Source organism: Mauremys mutica, chromosome 2 (genome assembly GCF_020497125.1).
Source record: "Mauremys mutica isolate MM-2020 ecotype Southern chromosome 2, ASM2049712v1, whole genome shotgun sequence".
Taxonomy (NCBI): Eukaryota; Metazoa; Chordata; order Testudines; family Geoemydidae; genus Mauremys; species Mauremys mutica.
The window spans coordinates 297,861,754-297,889,729 of NC_059073.1; the positions used below are offsets into that span (position 1 = coordinate 297,861,754).

The following is a 27,976-nucleotide window of genomic DNA, read 5'->3' on the forward strand; positions in this document are numbered from 1 at the left end:
CCCGCAGCAGCGAGTCGCAGGTCCCAGGTTACCTGATTCAGGCTCACTGAGCTCGGGGCTAAAACTAGCAGTGGAGACATTCAGGCTCAGGGCGAGGCCTGGACTCTGAGACCCTCCCCGCCGACCGGGTTTCAGAGCCCGTGCTCTAGGCTGAGCACACGGCCCAGATGTGTGTGTGCTAGAAAATCTGTAGAAAGCAAACACACAATGGACACAAGGTTCACGGAGACTAGATACTCAACATAATGAATATTAACAACCGGGGGAAGGAACGCAAGCCGAAACAGGGAAAGAACAGGTTAAAGAATATTTGGATAAGTGAGATGTATTCAAGTCATCAGGGCCTGATGAAATTCATCCTGGGATCCTTGGGGAATTAGTTGAAGCCATCTTGGCACTGTTAGCAAGTCTCTTGGAGAACTCCTGGCGGGCGGGTGAGGTCCCAGAGGACTGGAGAAGGGCAGACATAGCGCCCACCTTTCAAAAGGGGAACAAAGGGGACTAGGGAATAAGAGACCAGACGGCCACAGTTCGAGACTGGAACAAATGATTAACCAATCAGTTTGTAAGCACGTGGAGGATAACAGGGTTACACGGAATAGCCAGCAGGGATTTATCAAGAACCAATCATGCCAAACCAACCGAATTTCCTTCTTTGACAGGGTCACTGGCCTAATGGAGTGGGGAAGCAGGGGGTGTGATATACCTTGATGTTAGGAAGGCTTTTGACAGTCCCACATGACATTCTCATACGCAAACTAGATGAAATGACTATAAGGTGGGTGCACAACTGGTTAAAAGGCTGTACTCAAAGAGCTGTTATCAATAACTCACTGTTAAACTGAGAAGGCAAATCTAGTGCAGTCCCACAGGGGTTCTGGGACTATTCAATATTGTCATTCATGACTTGGATAACGGAGTGGAGAGTATATAAGATACAAAATATGCAGATGACACCAAGCTGGGAGGGGCTGCAGGCACTTTGGAGGACAGCATTAGAATTCAAACCTGGCCTCGATAAATTGGAGAACTTGTCTGAATTCAACAAGATGAAATTCAATACAGACAAGTGTGAAGTACTTCATTTAGGAAAAATCAAAAGCACAGCTATAAAAGGGGGAATAACTGGCGAAGTGAGAAGGAGCTGGGGGTTACAGGGGATCACACATTGAATATAAGTCAACAATGTGAGACAGCTGCAAAAAGGCTATTATCATTCTGGGGTGTTGTGACGTTATTGATATAAACTGGGACCATATAGAACATGGGCTGCAACCAAGGTCCTGTAGTGGCACCAAATTTTATGTAAAGGGGGTCATATAAGGTGTCTAAGACCAGGTTATGGGTTGCTGGTTATGATTATGCTGTCTGAATGTATGTGTCATTTTGTAGTTGAAGTTATGAGTATTGGCTGTATACTGTCTGTATTTCAGATTTGTGCTGTATTTCTGGGAAACATCCCAGACAAGTTGGTGTTAGCTCTGCCTAGCCTGCTTGATGGCCCATTAAGGACCATCAGCTACACAATTGACCCATGGAGAGAAGACAGACACGCCTTGTGACTCAGCAAAGTATGCAGGGACTGGCCCATGTGACTCCAGACTCCATTTTGCTGTAATTTTCCACAGTAAGGACAAAGAGGTTCTTACACCTGGAAAAGCCTATATAAGGCTGATGCCTCATCTCCATCTTGTCTTCAATCCTGCTTCTTACCTCTGGAGGGACTTTGCTACAAGCTAAAGCTCTGAACAAAGGACTGAATGACCCATCCCAGCGGGGGATGTTCCAGAGACTTGATTTGAACCTGCAGTTCATTCCATCACTGCTACAAGCCTAAACTAAGAACTTTGCCATTACTTTATGTAAGTGATTCTATTTAACCAATTCTAGCTCTCATCTCTACCTTTTTCCCTTTATGAATAAACCTTTAGATTTCAGATTCTAAAGGATTGGCAACAGCGTGATTTGTGGCTAAGATCTGATGTGTATATTGACCTGGGTCTGGGGCTTGATTCTTTGGGATCAGGAGAACCTTTTTCTTTTATTGGGGTGTTGGTTTTCATAACCATTCATCCCCAGGACGAGTGGCACTGGTGGTGATACTGGGAGACTGGAGTGTCTAAGGAAATTGCTTGTGTGACTTGTGGTTAGCCAGTGGGGTGAAACCACAGTCCTTTTTGTCTGGCTGGTTTGGTTTGCCTTAGAGGCGGAAAAACCTCAGCCTAGGGCTGTGACTGCCCTGTTTGAGCAATTGGTCCTGAATTGGCACCTCAGTTGGGTCCCGCCAGAACCGCATCGTCACAGGTGTATTATCAGGAGTGTCACAGGTAAGACACAGGAGGTCCTTGTCCCATTCTGCTTGGCACAGCAGACGCCTCAGCTGGAGAACTGTGCAATTCTGGGTCCCACACTTTGGGAAAGATGTGAACAAATAGGAGAGTCAAGAGGAGAGCAACAAAAACGATAAAAGGTTTAGAAACCTGCCCTATGAGGAAAGGTTAAAACACTGGACATGTTTAGCCTTGAGATAATAAGACTGATGGGGAGACCTGATAACAGTCTTCAGATGTGTTAAGGGCCGTTGTAAAGAGGGCGGGGTTCCGTTGTTCTCTGTGCCCACTGAAGGTAGGACAAGAAGTCGGGTTTAATCTGCAGCAAGGGAGATTTAGGTTCAATATTAGGAAAATCTTTCTAACTATAAAGATAGTTACGCTCTGCTGTGGGCATTCAAGGGGGGCTGTGGAATCCCCATCACTGTCGGTTTTTAAAAACAGGTTGGACAAACACCTGTCAGGGATGGTCCTGCCACCGCGCCGCTGGGGACTGGACTTGATGACTTCCCGAGGTCCCTTCCAGCCCGACATTCCTGGGATTATAACCCAACAGCCTGGGAAGTAAGGCAAAAGGCAAATGAACTGGTAACTGGTTCCAATTTTTTTTTTCAACTTTCTTTTAATTGATATTCAGGCAACTGCCAACAATGAACAAAGCGCCAGCAGGGAGTGGCTCAAACCTGATGTACAATCCTGGGTGAAAACAGGCACCCCTCATATAAGAGAGAGAAACATGCACCTGTTCTCACTGCCCTGGTAGTGTGGACAGGATTAAGACCCCCCTCTCCTGTATTGGGAGATGATTTTATTCATATTATCCATTTGGACTGGGGTCAAAACATGCCTCTATACCAGGTAACCTTGGTGGAAAACCCAGCCACCATGCAACAGTAAACAGAGGGAATGTTAGAGCTAGTCTGTAAAATGAACTGGGAAGGAACAGCCATTGAAATACCAGAGGCTGACAGAGCCGTTCTCAGCTCAGACCCCTGAAGCACCCAGGCCATGCCCAAGAGGGTCTGTCGCTGAGAGTCCTGGCTGACACTGACCCTTCCCCCACATCCCCAGAACACTTTTGGATTGACCCACAGAATGGGCATCTACCTACATCTCCCATCTCCCCACCCAACTCCCACTATTGTTCCATGTCTTTTCAGAGTAGAAAAGTCAAACGCTCCAGTACATCCTGGACTGATATTCCCCGTAACCACCCTGTACTGAACTACAAGCTATAAACTTCGAACACACAAAGAAACTGTCAAAAGGCCCTCATGCAGTCAGTGCTCTTCTGTCGGCTGCAGAAAGGATCGGGCCATGCAGGCTCTGCCTTCCCAGGACTCCCTGCGGTGCAGGAGGCTGTCCCGTTTCTAGGGGCTGAGCCGTGGGTGGGTTGCCTGGTGTCGCACCAGAGTGTGCTTGAGCCGGAAACTTTTCCCACATTCGAGACAGAGGTGGGGCCTCTCTCCCGTGTGGACACTCCGATGTCTGTTCAAATCCTTCTTCTGCCGGAAGCTCTTCTCACAGTGGCTGCAGGCAAAGGGGCTTTCTCCCGTGTGGATCCTCTCGTGTCGCAGAAGATCCTGCCTCTTGCGGAAGCCTTTCCCGCACTCCTTGCAGGTGTGGGGCCTGGCACCCGTGTGCACCTTCTGGTGAGCGTTGAGGTTCGACACGTGGCTGAAGCATTTCCCGCACTCAGTGCAGGGGTAGGGTCGCTCTCCCGTGTGGGTGCGCTGGTGCTTTCGGAGGTCTTGGCTCTGCTTGAAGCGTTTCTCACAGGTGCCGCAGGGGTAGGGCCTCTCCGCCTCATGGGTTCTCTGGTGGGCGGCGAGATGCGCCAGCTGGCTAAATCCCTTCTCGCACTGGGAGCACAGGAAGGGTCTCTCTCCCGTGTGGGTTCTCTGGTGGCTCATAAGCTCCTGTCTCAGGCAGAAGCTTTTCCCGCAGTCCATGCAGGGAAAGGGCCGATCCCCCAAGTGCGTCTTCTGGTGTCTCGTAAGCCCTGCCATTTGGCTGAAGCTTCTCCTGCAGTCCGGGCAGCTGTAGAATCTGTCTCCGGTATGGACTCCCTGATGTCTGGCCAGATCCTTCTTCCGCTGGAAGCTTTTCCCACATTCCCAACATTCATGCGACTTCTTCTGACCATAAAACCTGCCCAGGCTTTGGAAGAAGATCTTCCCCTTCAAGCTCTGCTCACAGGCCGAGCAGCTGGGCACCTTCCCACGGGCCTTGGCTCTCACTTCTGAAGAGGATTCCGCATGCTTCCTGGAGCACTTTTCGCTCTCCCTTGGACTGTCCGGCTCCTTCTCTGCCGGGATTCTCTTGGGTGTTTGCAACTTGCGCCGCCTCTTGTAGGTTCTTCCTTGGCTTGAGCTCTGGAAAATTATCTCTTCACCATCTCCTGGTGGCACTGTTTGCGGATCCGGGGTTTCAGGCCCTTCCTCCGGGTGCTGCTCCTCAGCTCCATTCATGTCCCCTGTACTGTATTTCCCAGGGGCGGTTTTCTCTCACCCCCCTCCTTTTTCACCGTCTCTCCTAAGCAGGATAGGAACCCAATAAGACAGCGTGAGCCAAACTCCCAAAGCCAATGCAAGAGGGAGAAAATTCTTCTAATAAAAAGAGTTAAAAAAACACCAACACAACCGCCTGGAAGTGACTAGCTGGGTGGGAGACAGGGACAACAGAAACTAGGGGACACCTTCAATTGCAAGGGTGTCAGGGCACTTTGCAATAGAATGGAAGGCTCAGAATCTGGGTTGGGCAAAGCAGGCAGAAGGCGGTGGTGCGGTGAGACAGCTGGAGACCCAGCTGCACCAGCCCAGTGAAGGCCAGGTTCTTCCTATCCCTCGACACCAGGGGGAAGGATACTTTGGAAATTCTAGTAATAAAATCTGGAGTAACCACAATCGGTGCTCACCCAGGGCTGGGGAGCTGGGCACTAGTTTGAAGAGAACAGATTTAAATTTCCCAGGACAGCAGCATGACAGACCCTGCTGCACAGTTTGACTCACCTGGATCTCGCAGCAGAAAACCCAAGGAAACACTAAGGGGAAATCAGAGGTTTGCAGAGCACCCTGGGAGTTACCAAGTTGGAACCGGAACCTGGAAAGAAAAAGGCTCTTATAAGACAAATACTTCATCTGGCCCTCCTGGCCCTTCGCACCATAGCTCCAAACCCCAGGGGGGACTGCAGGCTCAGAGGGGAACCTTCCTGCTCACAAGGTGTGGAAAGCTGCTGCATTTGAGGGAGATCTCATGCAGTTCCATGGACGTCTGGAGGGATGAACAGAGTGAGGGGGCTAAGCGGGTATCTTACCCATAATTTCACCAGTACGATGAAGCTCCAGAATTCAGCCCAAGAAAAGAGACTGACGTAGCCAGGCTGGGGGAAAGCCTGCGTCTTGGGATTTGGGACCAACCACCAATCAGAACTACGCAGGGCCAAGCCAAGAGCAAGGAAGGGGAAAGAGAAATCACAGCCCAAGCTCCCACAGTGGAGGAGCTGAGAAAGTCTGTGTATCCGGCGTATCCAAATGACAGCACAGACACCCAGAATACACTGGCAATGAGCCAGTCAAAGGCACCCCAGGAGGTATAGGACTCATCAGGGAACACATTTAGAGCAGGGGGGTGAATCTGTGAGCTCAGTTAATGACGGGACATCCCAAGTAACAGGAAATTGCTGGTGAATTGGGAGGGCCCAGCCCGGGAGGAATGATTAGTCACTGACGGAAGACAGGAAAGTACAAGGCTCCCTGAAGGTGCCCAGCAGAGGCGCAGCGCTGTGCCCTGTTACAGTCTCTCCATCTGATGGGGACTGGGAGTGCGGAGAAGGAACTTGGAAGCTGAGAGTCTGAGTGTCCAGGGGGCCCCGGGTCGCAGCGATTTTCAATGTATTTTAAGCAGATTTTTGACAAAAATGCCTGTTAAACTTTTCCCTGGCAGTCATAGGTGTGGAACTAGGGGTGCTGGGGTGCTGCCGCACCCCCTGCCTGGAAGTGGTTTCCAGCATATTCTGGGTTTATAGTTTGGTTCAATGGGTCTCAGCACCCCCACTATAAAAATTGTTCCAGCAGAAGTGAGTTCCTGTGTGACCCAGAGCAAACAGGGTCCTGTCTACAGTGATCTAAAGAGGCCAAGCCCTAGTGCAGGGGTAGGCAACCTATGGCACACGTGCCGAAGGCGGCACACGAGCTGATTTTCAATGGCACTCACACTGCCCAGGTCCTGGCCACCAGTCTGGGGGGGCTCTGCATTTTAATGTAATTTTAAATGAAGCTTCTTAAACGTTTTAAAAACCTTATTTACTTTACATACAGCAATAGTTTAGTTATATATTATAGACTTACAGAAAGAGACCTTCTAAAAACGTTAACATGTATTACTGGCTTGTGAAACCTTAAATTACTGTGAATAAATGAAGACTCGGCACAGCACTTCTGAAAGGTTGCCGACCCCTGTGTTAGGCAATTGCTTAAATCAACAGCTCAGTGAACTGAAAACTTTCAAACCATCCCTAGAGAACCTCCCTTAAAGCAGTGGTTTTCAAACCTTTTTTCTGGCGACCCAGTTGAAGAAAACTGTTGAAGCCCGTGACCCAACGGAGCTGGGCATGAGGGGTTTGGTGTGTGGGAGGGTCTCAGGGCTGAGGCAGAGAGTTGAGGTGCAGGGGTGAGGGCTGTGGGTTGGGGCCAGGAATGAGGGGTTCAGAGTGTGATGGGGGCTCTGGGCTGGGGCAGGGGGTTGGGATGCGGGAGGGGATCAGGGCTCTGTGTTGGGGGTGCAGGCTCTGGAGTGGGGTTGGGGATGAGGGGTTTGGGGTATAGGAAGGGGCTCTGGGATTGGGGGGCCCCAGGGATGAGGCAGGGGGTTGGGGTACAGGAGGGGATCAGGGCCTGGGATGGGGGTGCAGGCTCTGAGGTAGGGACAAGGGTGGGGGGTTGGGGTGCAGGAAGGGGCTCTGGTTTTGGGGAGGCTCAGGGCTGGGGCAATGGATTGGGGCGCAGGGTTGGGGTGCGGACTTACCTCGGGCGGCTCCCCGTCAGCGGCGCAGCGGGGGTGTTTAGGCAGGCTTCCTGCCTGTCCTGTCACCGCGGACCACGCTGCGCCCTGGCTCCTAGGGTCGGCAGTGCTGACCAGAGCCGCCGCGACCCAGTGCCTTCTATTCTACAACCCGGTACTGGCTCCCGACCCGCAGTTTGAAAACCACTTCCTTAAAGTGACTCAGAGCGGCCGGATTTCCACTGGCTGCTGCTGGGCCCTGAGGTCTCCGTCCCGTCGGCCTCCAGCTGGGGAGAAGAGGGCGAATCCTCACTCAGGCGCCAATTCCACTAGCAGAACTGCTGCGTCCCCCACCCAGTGACACAGGGCAGGGGTGGGAATCAGAGCCATTATTCGTCCCAGTCCGTGCCAGCCAGGCCATATAGGGTTTAATGCACATCAGGGCCCCAGGGTCTGAGACAATGACTGTTCTGCCCGTTGTAACCCCCTCCCCACTGGAGCACGCAATAGCCCCTGTCCTGGCTGAAGATGCAGCCCCAGTGAGCCCTGACAGCCCCCACCCTGCCCAAAGAGACTGGCCTGGCCAGGGCGGTTTCCAGGAGCCCCTCAGGAAATCCCCGTTTCCACTGATCTCTGACCCGAGTGAATACGCCCGCGATGGAGCACAGATGGGGACCTGAACTCGGGGCCGAGCTCAACCCGTGCTCGCTGTCCTGCTGGGAAAACACAAGGCCGCTCCTGGGACGCACCCAGCCCAGTAGCTCGGAGCGGGCAGCTGCAGCAACAGGGTAGAAATCTCCTCAAAATTCCTGCTCCCGCACCTCGGCCCCATGGCGGCCATTTCACAGCAGCCTCTGCCGTGCCTGGGAAGATGGCGGCTGTCTGCCAAGCCCTGAAGTAGCGGTGAAGTCAGGCTGCCCTCCCTGAAGACGGCCACCACCAGCCAGGAGGCATGGGCTCAATCTTACAAACACACAACCCTGCACACTTGGGATTAGCCTTACACACACACACACCCTGCACACATGGGACCAGCCTTACACACACACAGTGCCCTGCACACCCAGGACCAGCCTTACACACACACACACACACACCCTGCACACATGGGACCAGCCTTACACACACACAGTGCCCTGCACACCCAGGACCAGCCTTACACACACACACACACACACCCTGCACACATGGGACCAGCCTTACACACACACAGTGCCCTGCACACCCAGGATCAGCCTTACACACACACAGTGCCCTGCACACATGGGACCAGCCTTACACACACACAGTGCCCTGCACACCCAGGACCAGACTTACACACACACACACCCTGCACACATGGGACCAGCCTTACACACACACAGTGCCCTGCACACCCAGGACCAGACTTACACACACACACACACCCTGCACACATGGGACCAGCCTTACACACACACAGTGCCCTGCACACATGGGACCAGCCTTACACACACACAGTGCCCTGCACACCCAGGACCAGCCATATACACTGGCACCGCCCGGCACACAGGCCCGCTGAGCCCTTCTCCCCACAGCCCCACTCACTCACTGATGGAGCCAAGCCGGGGCTGATCCCACAGGCAGCTGCTGCAGGCCCTGCGGTGCCCCCTCTCTCTGCCCCTCAGAGCCGGGCGGTGGGAGGGGACAGCGCGGCAGAGCCAGCCCTGGGCCCTGAGCACTGACCCCTAATGGAGAGACGAAAGCGCAGGGCCAGCACGGACGCTGTGGGCTGAGCTGCCAAACCACTGCTGCTGCTGCCTGCTGGGAACAGCCCTATGGGCGCCCAGGCCCACGGGCGCGTCGCCCTCCTCCCTCTGCCCATGTTCCTGACACCCACTTCTGCCAGCTGCTCCTCCAGGAGGGGGCATGCGCCTCGGGCAGGACGGGTGCGTCCCTGCTGTTATTACGCTGGCCCTGCTCCTGCACCAGGCCTCTGCGTGCTGCCCCGGGGTCAGTAACGAAGGGGCCAGTGCCTGGCAGGGGGCTGGGGCACCCCTCTGCAGGGCGAAGGAAGCCTGCACAGAGCAGGTCTCGTAGGGAAAAGCCCCTATTTCTATGCTGTCTCACAATGGCCCATGTTAGCGAGGGGAAAGGCCCAGGGAACATCCTGGGGGGGGGGGTGGCAGACCCCCAAGCCTCCCCAGTTATGTGACTGTTACACACCCCACATGCAGAATGGACCCAGCTCCCCCAGCCAGGCCCCACGCTCACTGCAGGGCAGGACCCACTTCTCTGCTCACTGATGCTTCTGCAGCAGCTTTGAATAAACTTCCCCCAGAGGCTTTTCCTGCATTCAGAGTGGGAACAGAACCCCAGTTCACCCTGTCTTTGTGCCGGGAACACAGACCCTGGGAAAGGGAGAAGCTGGAGACTGAGGCAGCTGGGGAGTCTGCATCGAGCCAGCAAGCCCAGCAGAGCCTGATCTCCAGGCTCCAGGCATGTAGGGCTGCTGCAGCCCGCAAGCAGAGCTTGCCTGTGAGTGTCTCTGTTCTGGGAAGCTCCCCCCGAGCTGCGGTGCAGACAGACCCTTAGGGCTTGGGGGTGTCACAAGACAAGATTTATGCCCAAACCGAGCACTGGCCCCACACCAGTGTGAACGCTCTGGTGTCTTGTTAGACTCTGCATTGCACAGAAGTGCTTCCCGGCCGCAGTCCATGCAGGGAAAGGGCCTCTCCCCAGTGTGAACTCTCTGGTGGGGTCTGATTTGGTAGGTACCTGAATCTTTCCCCACCGTCCCTGCAGGCAGAAGGTCTCACACCACCTCTACCCGCAATGTGGATTCTCTGGTGTACAGGAAGAGCCCATTCTGTCCTGAATCTCCTCCCACACTCAGCGCATCCACGCTCCCCACAGGAACGCTCGTCTCATGATTTTTCAGCTCTCTCTTCCCCGGGAAGCGTTGCTCGCACACAGCACACGGATACAGGCCCTCTCTGGTGCCAGGTTTCATCAGGACCAGGCGCCATTGGGACCTGCACTGACATGCAGGTTTTACCAGGCTCAGGATTCTGCATGGTGCTGTCCTCTGATCTCTCTGGCACCACCCTGCACAGCGGCAGGGTCCCAGGACCTTCCACCTGCTCCTGCTCCTCAGACCTGCTTCTGCAGCCACCCTCTGCAGGAAGGATCCCGATGCGATTCCTTGGGGAAGGGGAAGCACCGATACGGAGGGAGGCAGGGGAGCCCTGCTGGGGACAGCGTGTGTTTGGGGCAGAGAAAGTGGCCATGGGCCTGGCAAATAGCCCCATGGGGTAACCCAAGGGGCACAAACCCCAGTCATTGCATTTGTGCTCCAAGTCCCCTCTGAACGGCATGAGCAGCCTGAGCTCACCCCACCTCACACATCACTGTGCAAGGAGAGACACATGGGGACACTGAGGCAGGGGGTGCGTGTGACCCAAGGGGGATCCCCTCTTCATCCCAGCAGGCAAAGGGGGTTACCAGAATCTCCTGACTCTGGGCTGTACATTCTGGTTCACCACAGAATGTCACCTGAGCTCTCAGATGAAGGCCAGTGTCACACTGGTTATTACTATCCTGGCGAAATGTATGGACCGAGGCTGTGCTAGGAGTTATGTCTAGACACTGAAAGTACGTTCTCAGAGCCTGCACCGGGGCTCTGGTTTTTCCAGCACAGGCAGCGTGTGTGCTTGAGAACTCTCACGCTGAGGGACAAGCCAAGTGAATAGCCCAGAGCGCTGGGAACGGCCTGGGAGTGGGGGAAGCCACACAGACACCAGCCAAGCCACGACAGACCCTGCGGCAGGAATCCAGGGCTGCAGGCTGGGATGGAGTCTCTGCCCCGGCTCTTCACTCTGAGGCCTGTGCAGCGCCGAGGGAGCTGGGATGGGGGTTACACATCTTGGCACGTGCGCTCCGGACTCTCCCACACCATGGAGTCCTGCTGGGGGCTGGCCCCCGGCTCTGCCCCTTGTTCCGGGTCTGGAACCTCCATAGGCTGTTGGTGGGGAACGGACAGGGACCATTGGGTGTGTTCCCACTCACAGAGTTCTTGTTACAGAGCACTGGGAGGGTCTGACCGGCCAGAGGGGGTGGGCAGCTTCAGGCCGGCTTCACCCACAAGCCACAGGAGGAAACAGAGCCCGGCCCTCGGGAACGAACTCCCAATTGACCAGACACACCCGGCCTGAGCTGCTCATTTTAGGTTTCCAGCCCCCCATCCCGCAGCTCAGTGGCCCAGAGGAAGCTGCTGTGATGGGTGCGTCAACAGCCCCTGCCTCCCACTGCCCCACTCCTCTCTGCTCAGACTCCTGGGGAACAGGGGCTGGGGGTTACTCAGTAGGATCATCAGAGTCTCAGGAAAAATGTGGCTCAGGAGAAACCCCGAAGGAGCCGATAGGAATCAAATGGAGGTTCAGGGTCACAGAGTCTCGGCTCCTCACAGCTCAGCCAGAGCTCAGTGACAGAAGGAAAATCGCTATTTACCCAGCAGAGCAGTGTCCCGTAGTTCTCCAGCATCACATCCTAGTACAGCTCCTCTGCCAGCATCTCCCACTCCTTCCGGGAAAGTCACACGGCCCTGCAATCACAAGCGTTCACGCTCAGCCCCTGCTGCTCCCACCTCCTGCCCCCCAGCCTCAGCCTCATGTGTGTGTCGCAGCGATCACATGTCCCAGCAGGGCTAGCCCGGGGGTTATCCACTCCCTGCAAAGAGCCACCTGAGCTGGGGCCGCTTCAGCCACTGTCCTGGGTCTGTGTCTATCTGTAACCACAGAGTCAGGAGCCCAGCTCCCTCCCGCCGAGGCTGCGCGCGGAGGGGAGGCGAGGCTCAGAGCGGCTCTACAAAGACAAGCCAGGGCCGGGGATTGACCCCAGCGGGTTGCTGCTCACCCCTTCCAGAGAGGAGGGGGGACCCGGTCAGGACAGAACCACTGGGGAATCGCCCCCGCCCGTGTCACTGAGCGCAGCAAACCGTGTCAAAGAGGAGACACTGGTGTTGGTGGCACCAGGCATGACCCAGTGTTGACAGAGGGGTGGAAAATGACAGTGCCAATGAAGGCTCCCTGTATTAGGCCTCTGCTTGTCTGAACCGCTTCCATGTTTAAACTTTAATTAACCCCACAGGCTAGATGAAAAGAATGGAATGTGTGGCAACTAGTTATCAGTACCAGGAGGCAATTATACAGCCTGCTTGCACCTGGCTAAAGGGAGTGAAACAGAATGACCGGTCAAGAAAAGTTACTAACGAGATAATATGTTTTTTGCCAAGAATGATCTAACCTGTTTAGAGTAATTGCTGCTTCATAATGTATTTGCTGTATGGGAACTAAAAAGGAGGGAGAAGAGGGGGGCGAAGGGGGAAAGCTGGGCATTGGGGGTAATAGACATGCTTAGCTAAGATCATGTATAAAGACAGAGAGCTGCTTTTCTGGGGTGTGCTTGATTTGAGACCTGACTGTGTCTCCGAGCACGCGCTTTGAGATCTCAAATAAACTTTTTTTTGCTTCTCCACCCTGGTGTGTCTAATTGGAGCGAGGCACTCCGGGCAACGAATCACTGTTTGCTGCCTCAGGCCTTTTGGGCCGGCAACAGTTTTGGCGTCCCTGGGTGGGCTTGAGGCTAAATTTAGCCTTGCCCGGACCCCTCCTGGAGGTCGACGGATTGCGGCGACGACCGATGCCTAGCGCGCACCGGTGACTTCATCGGGGGCCTCGGCGGAGACGCGGTGTGGTCGACCCCGGAGGGCACTACGGTGCAACGCGCTCAGATAGTGGAGAAGCAGCTACGGGCGACGGTGGGGAACCGGTCTCGTGGACAAGGTAGGAACAGTCCAGTGCTGTTAACCTTTTGTTTGCCTGTTAAGACCTGGGGACGCCCAGTGTCTTCCCATAGGTATGGGGCAGGGACAGAGTACAGGCAGGGTACGGTGTACACCCTTAGAATGCATTCTGATGAATTGGAAAGTGTTTGAAAAAGATCCATTGACTAAAAGTAAACTGAAAAGATTCTGTACAGTAAACTGGCCTCAGTACCAGCTAGAGGGCCAGGAAAGGTGGCCACCGGAGGGATCACTTAATTACAACACGATCCTTCAATTAGCTTTGTTTTGTCAGCGAATGAATAAGTGGAATGAATTTATGTATGCACAGTTGTTTATGTTGTTGAGAGATAGGTCAGATCTGTTGCAAGAGTGTAATCTGACTCCGACAGGCTCGGCAGTCACTGTTGTTAGTTCCCCGAACCCCTCCCCGGTTGTAATGGTAGAATCGGTGTCCCCTTCGGCTCCTACACCCCCACCGTATAAAGACCAGGTGCCTCAGGTTTCAGAGATTGCTCCTTCAGTGGGATTTTATCCGTTGATTACTGAGACTGTGGTGGCTCGCCCGGGAGCAGAGGGGCGCCGGGCCACTACTATGCTAGTTTACTCACATGTGCCTTTTAACCCAGTGGACTTAGCAGCCTTTAAGGCACAGGCAGGGGAATTCTCCACGAATCCCAGCAAGTTTATTTCGGTTTTTGAGGGATGTTTTGCCAGTCACAAGCCTGACTGGGATGACTGTAATATCCTTATGAGGACCCTGTTGTCTGAAGTGGAGAGGAATCAGGTTATAGCTAAGGCAAGAGAAGAAGCACAACTAAGGCATGATCGGGATCCAGCTAATGTTGCCACTCCTGCCAATATGGTCCCCCTAGCAGATCCTAGGTGGAATCCTAATGAGCCTAATGGTCAGACCCGCCTCACTGTGTACAAGGAGCTGCTCTTGCTAGGACTCCGACGCTCAGCTGTTCGCCATAACAATTGGGCCAAGCCTTATGAGCTCATACAGGAGCCTAAGGAAAGTCCGGTCGCTTTTCTGCAGCGCATCCGGGATACCATTCGGCAAAACACTAACGCAGACCCTGATAATGCAGCAACTGAGGCAATTATAAAAGGTATCTTTACCAGCCGTGCTGCCCCTGACATTAAAAGGAAATTGCAGAAAAAGGAGGATTTGATGGGCATGTCTGTGGCACAGATTTTGGAAACTGCAAACAAGGTTTACAGCCTTAGAGAGGGAGAGAAGGAAAAAAGGCAAGTGAAGATGATGGTTGCAGCAGTACAGGCCAGTGACAAGAGGAAGTTTCAGGAAGGTGGTGGAAGGGGCTGGGGGATGAGAGGTCGTGGACGTGGGCGCCCTGGCTCACAGGAAAGGCGTTTGGGTCGCAATCAGTGTGCCATATGCCGGAAGGAGGGACACTGGAAAAATGAGTGCCCCGAGAGGGAAGATACCCCTATAATGGCAGCAGAGAATCAAGACTAGGGGTGTCAGGGGAGACGGACTATCCTGCCCCCGGAACCCCGAGTAAAAATGCGGGTGGGAAATTCTGAAATAGACTTTTTAGTAGACTCTGGAGCAGCTCGAACCGCTGTAAATCAACCCCTCCAGCTGCCTGTGGCAGATTCCCTCACTGTGGTCGGCGCTACAGGAAAAGGAATCAAATGTCCAGTGTATGCCCCAGCAGAATGTGCTTTGGGAGACAGAACTCTCTCCCACAAGCTGGTTTACCTCCCCGACTGCCCAACGCCTCTACTGGGACGGGATCTGCTTTGTCGCTTAGGTGCCACCCTGCACTTCACCCAAGATGAAATCACCCTCACCTTGCCCCCAGAGAATGCCTGGATAATGACTCTTGCAGTTGAGCCCTCAGCCATGCAAGCCCCAGAGTGGAGCCAGTGGGAGGACCAGGTTTTTCCTCTAGTATAGGCATCGGGGGTCCCAGGAAAGGCAGTACATCACACCCCCATTAAAGTTCAGCTCCTGCCAGGAAAAAGTCCGGTGCGGATCAAGCAGTATCCGATAAAGAGGGAGGCCAGAGAAGGGCTGCAGGAAACTATAAATCAGTTTCTGAAGTACGGGGTACTGCGAGAATGTCAGTCAGCCTGGAACACCCCCATCCTGCCTGTTCGAAAGCCCAATGGCACCTATCGGCTGGTCCAGGACCTGAGGGCAGTTAATGAACGGGTTAAGACTCTGCACCCCCTTGTTCCAAACCCATATACACTGTTGGCATCTATAGGAGGGCAGTACACCCACTTTTCAGTCCTAGACCTGAAAGATGCTTTCTTCACAATTCCGGTCGACACACAATCTCAGGAGATTTTCTCCTTCGAGTGGGAAGACGACCGAAGGGTTAAAAGGCAGTTTTGCTGGACTGTGTTAGCCCAAGGATTTAAGAACTCCCCCACGCTGTTCGGCCAGGCTCTGGCCAAAGACCTGGAGGAGTGGAATATTCCGGACGGGATTCTCCTCTTGCAGTATGTGGACGACCTGTTAATAGGGGCGGTGGGATTAACCCCTTGCCTCCACGCCACTGTGAGCCTCCTGAACTTTGTTGGACTCAGAGGATACCGGGTAGCTCAGAGCAAGGCTCAAATTGCCCTCTCAGAAGTACAGTACTTAGGATTTCACATAAGACAGGGGGAGAGACAGCTTTCAAACGAGAGGAAGGAAGCCATCTGTCAAATTCCTATCCCAAGCAATCGTAAACAGCTCAGGGCTTTTCTGGGCATGGCAGGCTTTTGCAGAATATGGGTCCCAGAGTTCGGACTGTGGGCTAAGCCCTTGTATGAATGTGTTAAGGGAATGGATCACGACCCCTTTCACTGGTCCTCAGAAGCTGACAAGGCATTTAAAGTGTTAAAGAGAAAGCTAATGGAAGCTCCAGCACTCGGTCTTCCAGACCTCTTTAAGCCGTTTCAACTGTATGTGCATGAAAGGAAGGGAGTGGCTCTAGGGGTGCTTACTCAATTATTAGGCACTTGGAAACGTCCTGTGGCATATTTCTCTAAACAACTGGATCAAGTTGCCAAGGGGTGGCCAGCTTGTCTGCGAGCTGTCGCGGCAACTGCCCTAGTGCTTGGTGAAGCAGAGAAACTGACTTTGGGGGGGACTGTGCAGGTGTATACCCCTCATATGGTTCAAGCCCTGCTGGACACTAAGGGTGGTCTTTGGCTCACACAGGCTCGGGTAGCTCGGTACCAGGCTAAACTCCTAGAAAATCCTGAAGTTACCCTGCAGACCTGCCCCTCCCTCAACCCAGCCACTATGTTACCAGAAACAGAGGAGCAGGAACATGACTGTTTAGAAATCATAGATGCCCAGTACTCCAGCCGTCCAGATTTAAAAGATCAACCGCTCTCAAATGTAGACTGTGAGTGGTATACTGATGGGAGCAGTGCTGTCATAGATGGGCAAAGGAGGGCTGGCTATGCTGTTGTGACCCTCTACGATACAGTGGAAGCAGAGAGTTTACCTGCTGGAACATCTGCCCAGCTTGCTGAACTTGTAGCATTAACCCGTGCACTTGAACTGGCAAAAGACAAACGGGTTAATATTTTTACTGACTCAAAATATGCTTTTGGGGTATTGCATGCTCACGCTGGTCTGTGGAAACAAAGGGGAATGCTTACAGCTCAGGGGTCCCCGGTCAAGCATGGGACACAGATTCTCCGGCTTCTGGAAGCGGTGCAGCTCCCCTCAGAGGTAGCAGTGGTGCACTGCAAAGCTCATCAACGAGAAGACCAGGACGTAGCCAAGGGCAACGCCAGGGCCGACAGGGAAGCCAAGCGGGCTGCCACCCTGGAACCATTGGAAGCTGAGGAGGCCCATGTGCATGCCCTCATCCCATCAGTGGGTGAGCTCCCAGCCCCTCAGTACTCTCGTGAAGAAAGGAATCTGGCCGACTCCCTTGGGCTCCAGGAAAAGGAGGGATGGCTCCACTCCACAGAAGGAAAAATCCTCCTACCTAAAAGCCTAATACGGCCAGTACTACAGAAACTACATCAGACCACTCACGCTGGAAGGGAGGCTCTCACCCAGCTTATGAATAAGTATTTTCTAACCTCTGGATTAAGACCCCTGGCTTCCCAGGTACAGGCTGAGTGTTTAGTCTGTCAAAAGAACAACCCTCGACCAGGAGTGTCAGTGCCACCAGCCACTCTGGAACCTACCCCAGGGCCAGGATTGGTGTGGCAAGTAGACTTCACTGAATTCCCCCGGACCCAAGGGTTCAGGTACCTCCTTGTCATGGTGGATCGATTCAGCGGATGGCCTGAAGCCTTCCCATGCCGTAACAACACTGCCAGAACGGTAGCTCTCAAGTTTGTCAAGGAGATCATTCCTCGCTTTGGACTCCCCCAGTGGATGGAATCTGACAATGGAACACACTTCACATCGCAAGTCATTCAGGGGATTTCGGATGTTCTACAAATCACCTGGAAGCTCCACACTCCATGGCGACCACAGGCCAGTGGAGTAGTGGAACGTACTAATCAGACACTCAAGCGGCATCTCTCAAAGGTCTGCCAAGAGGCTTCTCTTCGGTGGCCTGATGCCTTACCCCTTGTTTTGCTCCGAGTTCGTGCTCTCCCAAAGGGCAGGTTAGGGCTTAGTCCCTTCGAGATTATGTTTGGGAGGGCATGGCCTATGAATGGTACACCGGTTCTGTTAGGGGAGTGGGAGGTAGGCTGCGGTTTCTTATCTCAGTACATGTGCTCTCTGTCTGCTGTTCTCTGTTCTCTCCACAGGTATACCAAAGATTTGCAGCCTCTCCCGCTGGATGCCCCTGTCCACTCCCTGCAGCCTGGTGACTCCGTTCTCGTTCGTACCTGGAAGGACGAGCCTCTCCAAGAGAAGTGGAAGGGACCTCACACCGTCCTGCTGATCACCCACACAGCAGCAAAGGTTGAGGGATACAAGAACTGGATCCACTACTCCTGTCTGAAAGCAGTGCCAGCTCCTGAACGGTGGACCGTCCAACCTGCGGAGAAGACCGCCAACGACGATCTGGGACTTAAGCTGTTATTCAGGCGACAGTAAGGCCTGCTGGGAATGCCCTGTGACCCCTTTGGACAGTTACAGCGCACTCCCCGTGAACACTCTGAGCGTTGGCTGTGTTTATTTTCACAGGGCCAGCCTAACCTGTGGGCCTGGTCCCTTTTGTTTTTAATCTGCTTGTTATTAGTAGTAGTAATTTTGTGGGTATTTGGGAAATTGTAATTGTTAGGCCTTAGGATCACTTGCCCAGTATGGATCCAGGCCTAGGGTTTGCCACAATGTTACTCTTTGCTATGGAAACACATCCTGTCAGCCAAACAGGCTTTCGAGGAGTGGAAGGCCCAGGAAAGGAAACCCACAATTTTTAATTCCCTTTAAAGTTGGTTGCCCAACCTAGGAGGACTGGGAAGTGGCCTTGTGCGTCTCCTCCTCACAGGTGTGATACTGTGCCTGGTCACCCTCCTCCTGCTTGCTTGTTTTAAACTGCTCCTCCGTAAACTTTGTACCCCCCGTGCCCCGAAGGTCCCTATGTACCCTCTCATTGACAGCCCCAGCTCCATAGAACTCAATTATGTTTTGTCCACAGTATATGAGAACACTCAGCCAAAGGTTTGTTGAGTATTCTCAAAGGAGGGAATTGTTGGTGGCACCAGGCATGACCCAGTGTTGACAGAGGGGTGGAAAATGACAGTGCCAATGAAGGCTCCCTGTATTAGGCCTCTGCTTGTCTGAACCGCTTCCATGTTTAAACTTTAATTAACCCCACAGGCTAGATGAAAAGAATGGAATGTGTGGCAACTAGTTATCAGTACCAGGAGGCAATTATACAGCCTGCTTGCACCTGGCTAAAGGGAGTGAAACAGAATGACCGGTCAAGAAAAGTTACTAACGAGATAATATGTTTTTTGCCAAGAATGATCTAACCTGTTTAGAGTAATTGCTGCTTCATAATGTATTTGCTGTATGGGAACTAAAAAGGAGGGAGAAGAGGGGGGCGAAGGGGGAAAGCTGGGCATTGGGGGTAATAGACATGCTTAGCTAAGATCATGTATAAAGACAGAGAGCTGCTTTTCTGGGGTGTGCTTGATTTGAGACCTGACTGTGTCTCCGAGCACGCGCTTTGAGATCTCAAATAAACTTTTTTTTGCTTCTCCACCCTGGTGTGTCTAATTGGAGCGAGGCACTCCGGGCAACGAATCACTGTTTGCTGCCTCAGGCCTTTTGGGCCGGCAACACTGGGAGAGCCTCCATCACTTTCCCTGTTGCTGGGGTTGGTCCCTTTCCCTCTCTCAGCTCAGGCAGCGAGTGTGGATGGGTTAGTGCCCCTCCCCCAGTTCCCGGCACTCGCTCAGGTCTGTGGGGTTTGGGCTCCCCACGCTGTGGGAGACATTAAACAGCAGCAAACAGCCTTTGCCCCTCTGCTCCCCCCACCCCTGGGGCACCAGAAGTGTCACTAAGAGACTCCCCCATGGAGCAGCATCTCCCCTCCACGCAGGCCCCCGTGGGGAGGGTCAGAGCACCCCCCCAAGAGAGACCTACCCCCGTGACTGCTTAATGCAGGGGGCAGGGGTCCCTGGAGAGGGGCGATGGGCCCCAGAGCCAGTGAGAAAAGCCCTTCTGGGGAAAGTTACAGGAAAAAACCTTTAATGAAAGGCTACTCTGAAGGGTCAAAGGTCAGGGCCCTGAGCGGGGGCAGCCCCCCCCCCCCCGGTCCATTCCTGGGGCTGGAGGCTTTCCCACAGCGTGTGCACTGCACTCAGCGGGGACCGGGCCTGCCGCATGCACGGCCCGGGGTGGGGAGCTGGTTAAGCACAGGAACCAGGGGGGCCCAGCTGAGCTTCCCACCCCTTCGGGGAGGCCCCTCATTGCTCCTCCGTGGAGGCTTCACTTCTCCAGCCTCAGGTCCCACTTCCTCGCAGGCCTAACCCAGAGCTCCCCTCGGCCAGGCCAGACACCGACTCCTGCCCCTGCCCGGCGGTGCCCGGCCTGGCGTTTCTGGCAGGTGCTGCAGCCCCTCTGCAAGCCAGGCCGGGCCACTAACCCCTGCCTGCTCTGGGGCTCACACACCCCATCACACCCCTCCTCAACCCTGTGACACAGGTGCTGGGCTCCTTCCTTCACGCCTGCCCCTTGCACCGTCTCCCTCCCCCTTGTACCCCACAGCCTCCCTGTCCGACACTGTGTTCACCAGCGCCCCGGCTTCCATCGCTTCTTGCCAGCCAGGGTGCAGCCTGGCTTCAGTCAAGCTAGAAAGAGTGGGAGCCGGGGGCCATCTTTACTAGGGGCAAAGTTCAGATCGAAATAACCTTTGGAAGATGAATAGTTTTCATGACTATGTATGAAAACTATATGCTCACTAATCCTCACTATTTTTGTCAAAATAATTTGCATAATACTTTGAACACTAAATCATTTGTACACGTCTTGTTGTTAAACATTTACTGATAACTATGTCAGTAACGCTGTATTGAATAAATGGACAGATCCATTTTTATTTCTCAACATGTTGTTAATATAGGTGATTGTTGTACAATGTTCTGTAAATAATTCTGTAGAAACTTGTTTGAAATAAAATTTAATAGAAATTCAGTTAAGTACCAAACCACACATTACATTAGCAGTATTCCTTCGTTGTAAGATTCCATAGGGCAATCACCACTTGTTTCCCCACTGTAAGGGCAGCTCTCACCTTGCTGTTCCTGTGCTGGGGGAGTGGGCCAAGCTGAGCATGCAACTCTAGGAATGAACTTCTGCATCTAAAAGTTCTAGAACCACTGATTGTCCCACCACTCATTAGACAGGCTCAACACTGCCACTCCACCAAATGTTGGTTGTTCCATGAATAGCCTCTGCATTTATTTTCCAGTTATCCTCAGTTGACTCTTTGAATGCTGAGTCTTTGGGAATATAGCACTAGAATGCCTAGCCAGAGTGCAGCACATTTTTGCCAATACAACTCAACGCTATGCAGACATCATGCCAGCAGAAGTGGCAGAGTGTAAAATGCACTTGACCAAAATAGTTTTGGCAGTGTCACCATGACAACAGAATTTTTACCACTGCCACTTTCTCGTGCAACTTTTTAGAGAGACAGGCTTGAAAGTCTTCACCTAACACTCTATATTATATTAATGAGCATGATAAAGTTAAAGAGTTTGGAGGTTATATGACTCTTTGGGGGATTGTTGTACATATAGCAGTAGCTTCATAAAATGGAATATTAATAAAACAATTTAATTATGAACATTTGGAGAATCTGCCTATGTACAGTTTACAAATTGTTTGATATTGGGGACCCTGTGTCAGATTGCAAACTCCATTTTGAATGTGGGTCTTTTAGCCTCTGTTTTTTTACCTCCATCTTGGACTAAAATTCCAAGTGGTGAGGGCCTGGGGCTATCAATGATAGGCTGTGAAACTTTGATGATCATTTAAATGGAGCTCCCTGGGACAAAGCAAAGGCTACCATCCAGGCTAAACTAGCTTTTCACCATCTAAATTCTAGGAAAAGCAGCAAAGAGTCTTGTGGCACCTTATAGACTAACAGACATTTTGGAGCATGAGCTTTCCTGGGTGAATACCCACTTCTTCGGATGCACCCACTAAAGCTCATGCACCAAAACGTCTGTTAGTCTATAAGGTGCCACAAGACTCTTTGCTGCTTTTATAGATCCAGATAACACGGCTCCCCCTCTGATACTTAAATTCTAGGAGTGATGGTAACTAAGCAACAGAATCTGTGGTCAGGTACTTCCATTAGCTGGTGAGGCTGATTGGGAGTCATCTGACAAAGAAGCGGGAGATAATAAAAGAGGGTTTCTGACGAATCCTGGGGAGGGGGGCAAGGAGAGAAAGGACTACAGATACTCCATGATTCAGGGGAGAAACCATGTGCATGAGGGCAGAGAGAGGAAGAATCCTGAACTAGAGGACTCTGACCTAAGACCAAAGAATGCTCTAGGAGTGGTGAGGAAATTGAGGCAGGGAATTGTGTAGAGGGTTTTATTATTTTTTTGTTCAGATCTGTATACTTATTGTGCTTGCTAACAGAGTGTTTTTTGGGAACCCTTGTAAAGTCTGTGTATCTGTGTTCAACTACTACCTATCATTGAAGAGGTGAACTGTGTACCTGGAGTGCCCACAATGTTGAAGCTCTGGGAAAAGGGTTTGTTTCAGTCTGTGGGGTCAGTGCTGGCCTGGGGGCTTAAGAGAGCTAGGTTGTGTGGTCCTGTAACTAGGAAGTGGAACTAGAAGCCTGTGCCCTGGAAGTGTACCAGCGAATCTAAGGGAAAAGGCCGTTGCTGCAGCCTTTTCAGGCCAAGGGAAGCTTAAGAGCACAAATCAAGCATATTGGGACCCAAAGGCAGCAGTCTTGTGACTGTCCAGCAGAGGGAGCCTTATCAGAGCTGTGACTGATTTTAAGAGGGGATAATCGTTGTAATTGCTTTTAATCTGTATCCTTTTTGTGTATAATTCTTTTAGTTATGAGTCTTCTGAAATATTAAACCTTTAGTGTATTTATAAAAGATAAGCTAATTGTCTCTTTCATAGAAGAAAGAATTTAAACAACCAAGTATCACTAGAAGTGAAAGTACAGATTCGAATATTTGAAGGTATCGTATTGTCATCTAGATATACTTTTAGTGATGTATCTTTATTATGCCTAATTTTATATTCCTTGAGTAACCAAAATTGCCATTCAATGTGCATTTGGTCTTCTGAAATATTAAACCTTTAGTGTATTTATAAAAGATAAGCTAATTGTCTCTTTCATAGAAGAAAGAATTTAAACAACCAAGTATCACTAGAAGTGAAAGTACAGATTCGAATATTTGAAGGTATCGTATTGTCATCTAGATATACTTTTAGTGATGTATCTTTATTATGCCTAATTTTATATTCCTTGAGTAACCAAAATTGCCATTCAATGTGCATTTGGTGTTCTTAAAAATGTAGGATTGGGCCCTATCTGTTTCTGTAACTAATTCCTTGCTCTTCTAATTCTCTTTTAAACAGGTACAAATCTGAACTTGAGAGAAGTCAGCAAACATTGATTACAGGAGACTTATCACTCAGGAGGACACCACAGAAGAATTTTTCTGCTCCTTTAACACCAAATCAAAATCACAATGGTCACTCCCCCTCCCCCCTAGTATGCAACTGAATAAAATGTAAATTCCTGTGAAAGTACAGGTCACTCCTGAAAGCATAAAAGAAAACAAAAGGTGAATGAAGAAAACAGCTGACCAGGTGTTTGTTTTATAATCTGTTAATGTCTATAATTTTCCAATATTTGAAAATTAATTCCCATGAGTGACTATGTAGGAATTGAAGTGAGCATACTTCGTGAGTCCAAGACTATGCTTTGTCTTGATTCAGGGGAGGGTACAAATGCAGATACTAATATGGATGTAACACACGGACATCCTAACTAATTATGTTCTATAACAAAATATTCAGGTAAAGTTTTCATTCAAAATCATTGAAATTCAGTTTTGCCGGCTGGTGAATCGGGGGCTTGAGGGATTTAGCAGTAAGAGCTCAGAGTCGGAAATGCTTACCAGTGACAAGGTACCATCACACAATTTGCTTGAGTTTAGGGTTGTGAAATTCAGACTCTACAATACAAAACAAAAACCCACAGATTTCATGGACACCAAAAGAAGGTACTGCCAAAAACTTGCATTTGGCTACCTAGCTGGAGTTGGAGATCCCCAGTCCTTGTTCTCATTTGAAAGCTGAGATTTCAGATGCTTTTGGAAGGGGCAAAGCATTCTGGCTATGGTGTTCCTTGAGAAAGTGGCTGCTACAGTTATGTAGGAATTAAAGTGGAGAGAAGCAAGATGTGACATTAGGCTGAGATTTTCAAATGTGTGGTGAGTCCCATTAGCAAGAAGTTAGGTGTCCAACTCCCACTGATTTTTCTTTTGAGCTCCTTTGAATCTTAATGCCTGATTTTTAAATCATGCTACAAATGAATGTTAATGCCAGCAGAGCGATGGGAAAAAAATCTTCATTCAGGAGATATTACAATATACATTTGTACCCCTGGTATTGGTTCCTCAGTCTAGTGGTTGCAATTTCATTGTGGCACTGAGTTCCAGATCTCAGTTTTCAGTCTCTGAACTGTTCAGTTTTAGAAGAACTCCCGTTGAGTTGTTGTCTTAATATATCGCTAGAGATTAATGAGGGCTGTTGCTTTTATCACCCTTGTCTAATATTAGGCATAAGAAATGGAAAGGGAAAGATTATGTATGAAATGAGGCAGATTATTAGCAAATATTCACTGTCAATTTGTAGATTTTAAGTTTGAAGAACTCCAAGAAAAATACAATAAAGAAGTTGAAGAAAGAAAAAAGCTGAGAAATAGCCAGATTAAAGTATGGGGCTAGAGTATCTCAGCATTAGAATCTCATTTAATGTGTGAAATGGAGAAAGGTGCAGTTCTTCAAAATTAGCTATATGATTTTTCAGGGAAAGTGGTAACATTAAATGTGCTCATTGTTCATACCATTGAGATTAAAGTGTAGATTTAAGAAGAGTAAGCAGGGGGTATGGTTAATTTCCTGACAGCATTTTTGAAAAGTTAGTACTAATTAGAATACACAAAAAGGACTTTTTAAACATATTGTTTTCATGTAAATAATCACACGACTGAGAATTTCTCAATACTTAGTTATAAAGAGGAATAGAATTTATATGGAATGCATATGTTTTTTAATTTAAAATCTGAAAATGATCTCTTATGTTTTCTGTTTTAAAAGCAAAACAAACAAAAAACCTAACCTACTCAACTTGGGCACAGTTGTTTTACCACCTTAAGAATATTTATACTACTTCAACATGCTTACATCCTTTTTTTAGGAAACGTGTACTGAAAACCTACAAACAAAATTAATGAAATACGTGTACAATCACTTTCTAGGAAATTTAGAAGTTGATTTACACGATAAACTCAGTGTAAATATCCAGGAATATTCCCATTACTGTTTTTCAGTAGGTGCTTCCTTTGTAGCACTTTTAAAGACTGATAGCGCTCTGTAGCGAGGCGAAGACTCACCGCTGTGGCACCTCCTGCTGTTCGTCTCTTTCAAGCCTGGGGAGTTGCAAGGCTAGAGCTCCCCAGCTCCCCTTGCCCTTTCCCCCAGCTCTGCTCTGCTTCGGGTACCTTGCTTGCAGACAGCTCACCCCTCTCCCTCCAGGGCTGAAGAGAGAGTCCTTCAGGTGCTGGCTCACAGGCCTCTTATCAGGGCCAGCTGGGCCCTGATTGGGTTGGCCACAGCTGTGGCTGCTTCCTCAATCAGCTTTGCTTGGCTGTTTTGAAGCCCTGCTTTACTGGAGGGGGGAAGCTGCTCCACTACTGATGTCAGGGATTACATTCTTGTGAATTTGGGGGAGCAGTATTGGGGCCCTTAGGGCTTTAGTCAAAAACCCCATTCAAATGTTAGACATATTGGAAAACCAAGTTCAGTAAGTACCAATAGCAGCTTTCTTGTATTTTTAGAACAGAATGGTCTGATCCAGTAGGGCCAATGGTCCATCTAGCCCATTATCCTGGCTTCTGGAAAGAAAAGACACACAGCTGTCCTTCACCCAGCAGTCAAGAAACCCTTTAAAGAGAGGTTTTACTTCATCCCATTTTCTATGGGGACAAGAGGCAATTCCTAGTCACAGTGGCTTAAGATCAAAGAAGACAGATTTCAACAACAAGTTCCCTGAAAATTGTGGTAATTCTTCCGTCATCAAGCAGTTAAAAACACAGAACCAAGGTATCTTGCAAGTGTAGTTATGACTTTAAATCTATTTTGTAAATAAGAACGTCTTATTTTTTTAAGATAATTAAAACCCTCTGTGTTTAAGGACTTCATTGAAGACTGTTCTATATATAAAATGGGGGTAAAATACCTACTCAACGTGTAAGACTTTTGGAGATCTCTGGGTAAAAAACACTATATACATGTTTATTAATTATTTTCTTAGTTTATAAAGTTTTTCCAGTATGAAAAAATTAACTGAGCTAAGAAACTGACTTGTTTTATTGTGTTTTTGAATTTAATTCTTTGGCAGGTTCTGTAGAGTAATCTGTTCCATCAAGAAGTCATTTTTCATGGAGATCCTTGCCTGCTTAAACTAGAACCATAGTAGAATGAGCATCTGGAGCTTCTTCAACTGAGAAGTCTTCTGAGCTCAAGCTCTCTAGTGTAGCCACTCTAAGCCGATGGGATAGAGGTCTAGAGGTCTCCCGTTGGCTTAATTCCTCCGGGCCCCGCAAGCGGTGGCAGCTGTCTCCTGCCAACACAGTGCTGTCCACACCGATGCTTAACTCTGTGTAAGTTATGTCGCTCAGGTGGGTGACTAATTTCACACGACTGACCAACAAACCTTATGTCGACTTAAGCTGTAGTATAGCCATAGTGTCAGTGCAGCTGTGCAGAATACCCACTTGGAAGTCTTTGTAACATTCAATAAACGCTATAGGAAGAACCTTATCTTCAGCAGATAAGGTGACAGGTGACTTAAGGCCATTTCATGTCTTCTGCTCTGCCATTCTGTCTTTGGTCTTCAGATTTTCTGTCAGTAAATTTTGTGACATTGTTGGAAGTGTTTGGGACAGTGTCTGTAGCCTCCTTTTTTTTTTCAGTGAATGGATGGGTCTCCTTTCTTAGATTTCTGCTTTAATCCAATTAAGCCAAAAATCGTTGGCAAGTGGTCTTTGAAAAAGATCATTTTTTAAATGGTAATGCTGTTCTGCAGGACCGTTATCTCAATTCAAACACTCACCCTTTGCTTACTGTTTAAGTGGGAAGAGTTTTCATTCAAGGCTTAGTTTATGTGCGTGGTCACATTGTAAAGTTAATTGCAAACCTAAGATGAAGTTTCAGCTTTGGAAGCCTGAAGGGTTGGTTTGTTTGTTTGTTTGGGGGTTTTTTTGGGTGTTGGGGCGGGGAGGAAGGGGATGGGCAGGGAGAAGGGTCAGTGACCGAAAAAAGGAAAATTCTCAACTGCCATTGGCTGCCATCTGTTTGTTCGCAGATAGAGTGCCAGTGGAATAGGTCCTCATAAAAGAATGGTCAGATCATTCATTTCACATGCTAATAATCTGAAATTGATGACTACTGTTCTTCCATGTGCAAAATTCCATTGAAGTCTGTGGAAAAGAAACTATAGATTCTGAGCCTCCCCAAACACACACACGTGTATCATGAGAAAAGCAGTTTTGATTTTTAGATAAGTGGTTTTAGTGATGTGAAAAAAAAAAGACCCTATATGATATTTACAAAAGGCCCCTTCCAAAAAGGGAGACATGCATTGAATAAGTTAAATGAACACTATTGGGTTAAATTTGGCCCCAAATATAGGTTTCTAATAGCTTTTCTTCAGAAGCAGCTTTTTCAAAACTGAAGACCAAACAGAAATGTTTCAATAACGTTTTAGAAAATTCCAGTGGAGGTAGTTCTTATAAACAAAGAGCAGTGATTCTCAAGCTTTGGTACTGGTGACCCCTTTCACATAGCAAGCCCCCCGCCCCCGTATAAATTAAAAACATTTAAAATATATTTAACACCATTATAAATGCTGGAGGCAAAGCAGGGTTTGCGGTTGAAGGCTGGGCTGACAGCTTGAGACTCCCCCACATCATAGCCTCACGACCCCTAAGGGGTCGCAACCCCCAGTTTGAGAACCCCTGACAAAGAACCTCTGCAAAATTTTTGGCCTAAACACTGCAGTGTTGTGCCAATGAATTAGAATCAGAAAATGAAGCTAGTAAAAAACAAAGTGAAACTGATCTACAGCTGCTATCCAAGTTAAAAAAATAAATATGAATTGTGCCAACCAGACTTTTAA

General features: G+C 50.0%; 1 protein-coding gene across 4 annotated transcripts; it reads right to left on the reverse strand.

The window, feature by feature from the left end:
- Positions 1-2,961: 2,961 nt before the first annotated feature.
- Positions 2,962-25,323, reverse strand: LOC123362649 (gastrula zinc finger protein XlCGF52.1-like). 4 transcript variants are annotated; one of them, XM_045003063.1, is made up of 4 exons: positions 25,191-25,323; positions 11,799-11,892; positions 5,342-5,432; positions 2,962-4,865 (listed from the first exon to the last, which is right to left on the reverse strand). In XM_045003063.1, the coding sequence occupies exon 4, from the start codon at positions 4,799-4,801 to the stop codon at positions 3,701-3,703; it is 1,101 nt and encodes a 366-aa protein (XP_044858998.1). In that variant the 5' UTR covers positions 4,802-4,865; positions 5,342-5,432; positions 11,799-11,892; positions 25,191-25,323; the 3' UTR covers positions 2,962-3,700. The 4 variants fall into 4 exon arrangements, with proteins under 4 accessions (XP_044858998.1, XP_044858996.1, XP_044858997.1 ...); XM_045003061.1 differs by lacking the exons at positions 11,799-11,892; positions 25,191-25,323 and adding an exon at positions 8,898-9,043; XM_045003062.1 differs by lacking the exons at positions 11,799-11,892; positions 25,191-25,323 and adding an exon at positions 8,902-9,040.
- Positions 25,324-27,976: the final 2,653 nt, after the last annotated feature.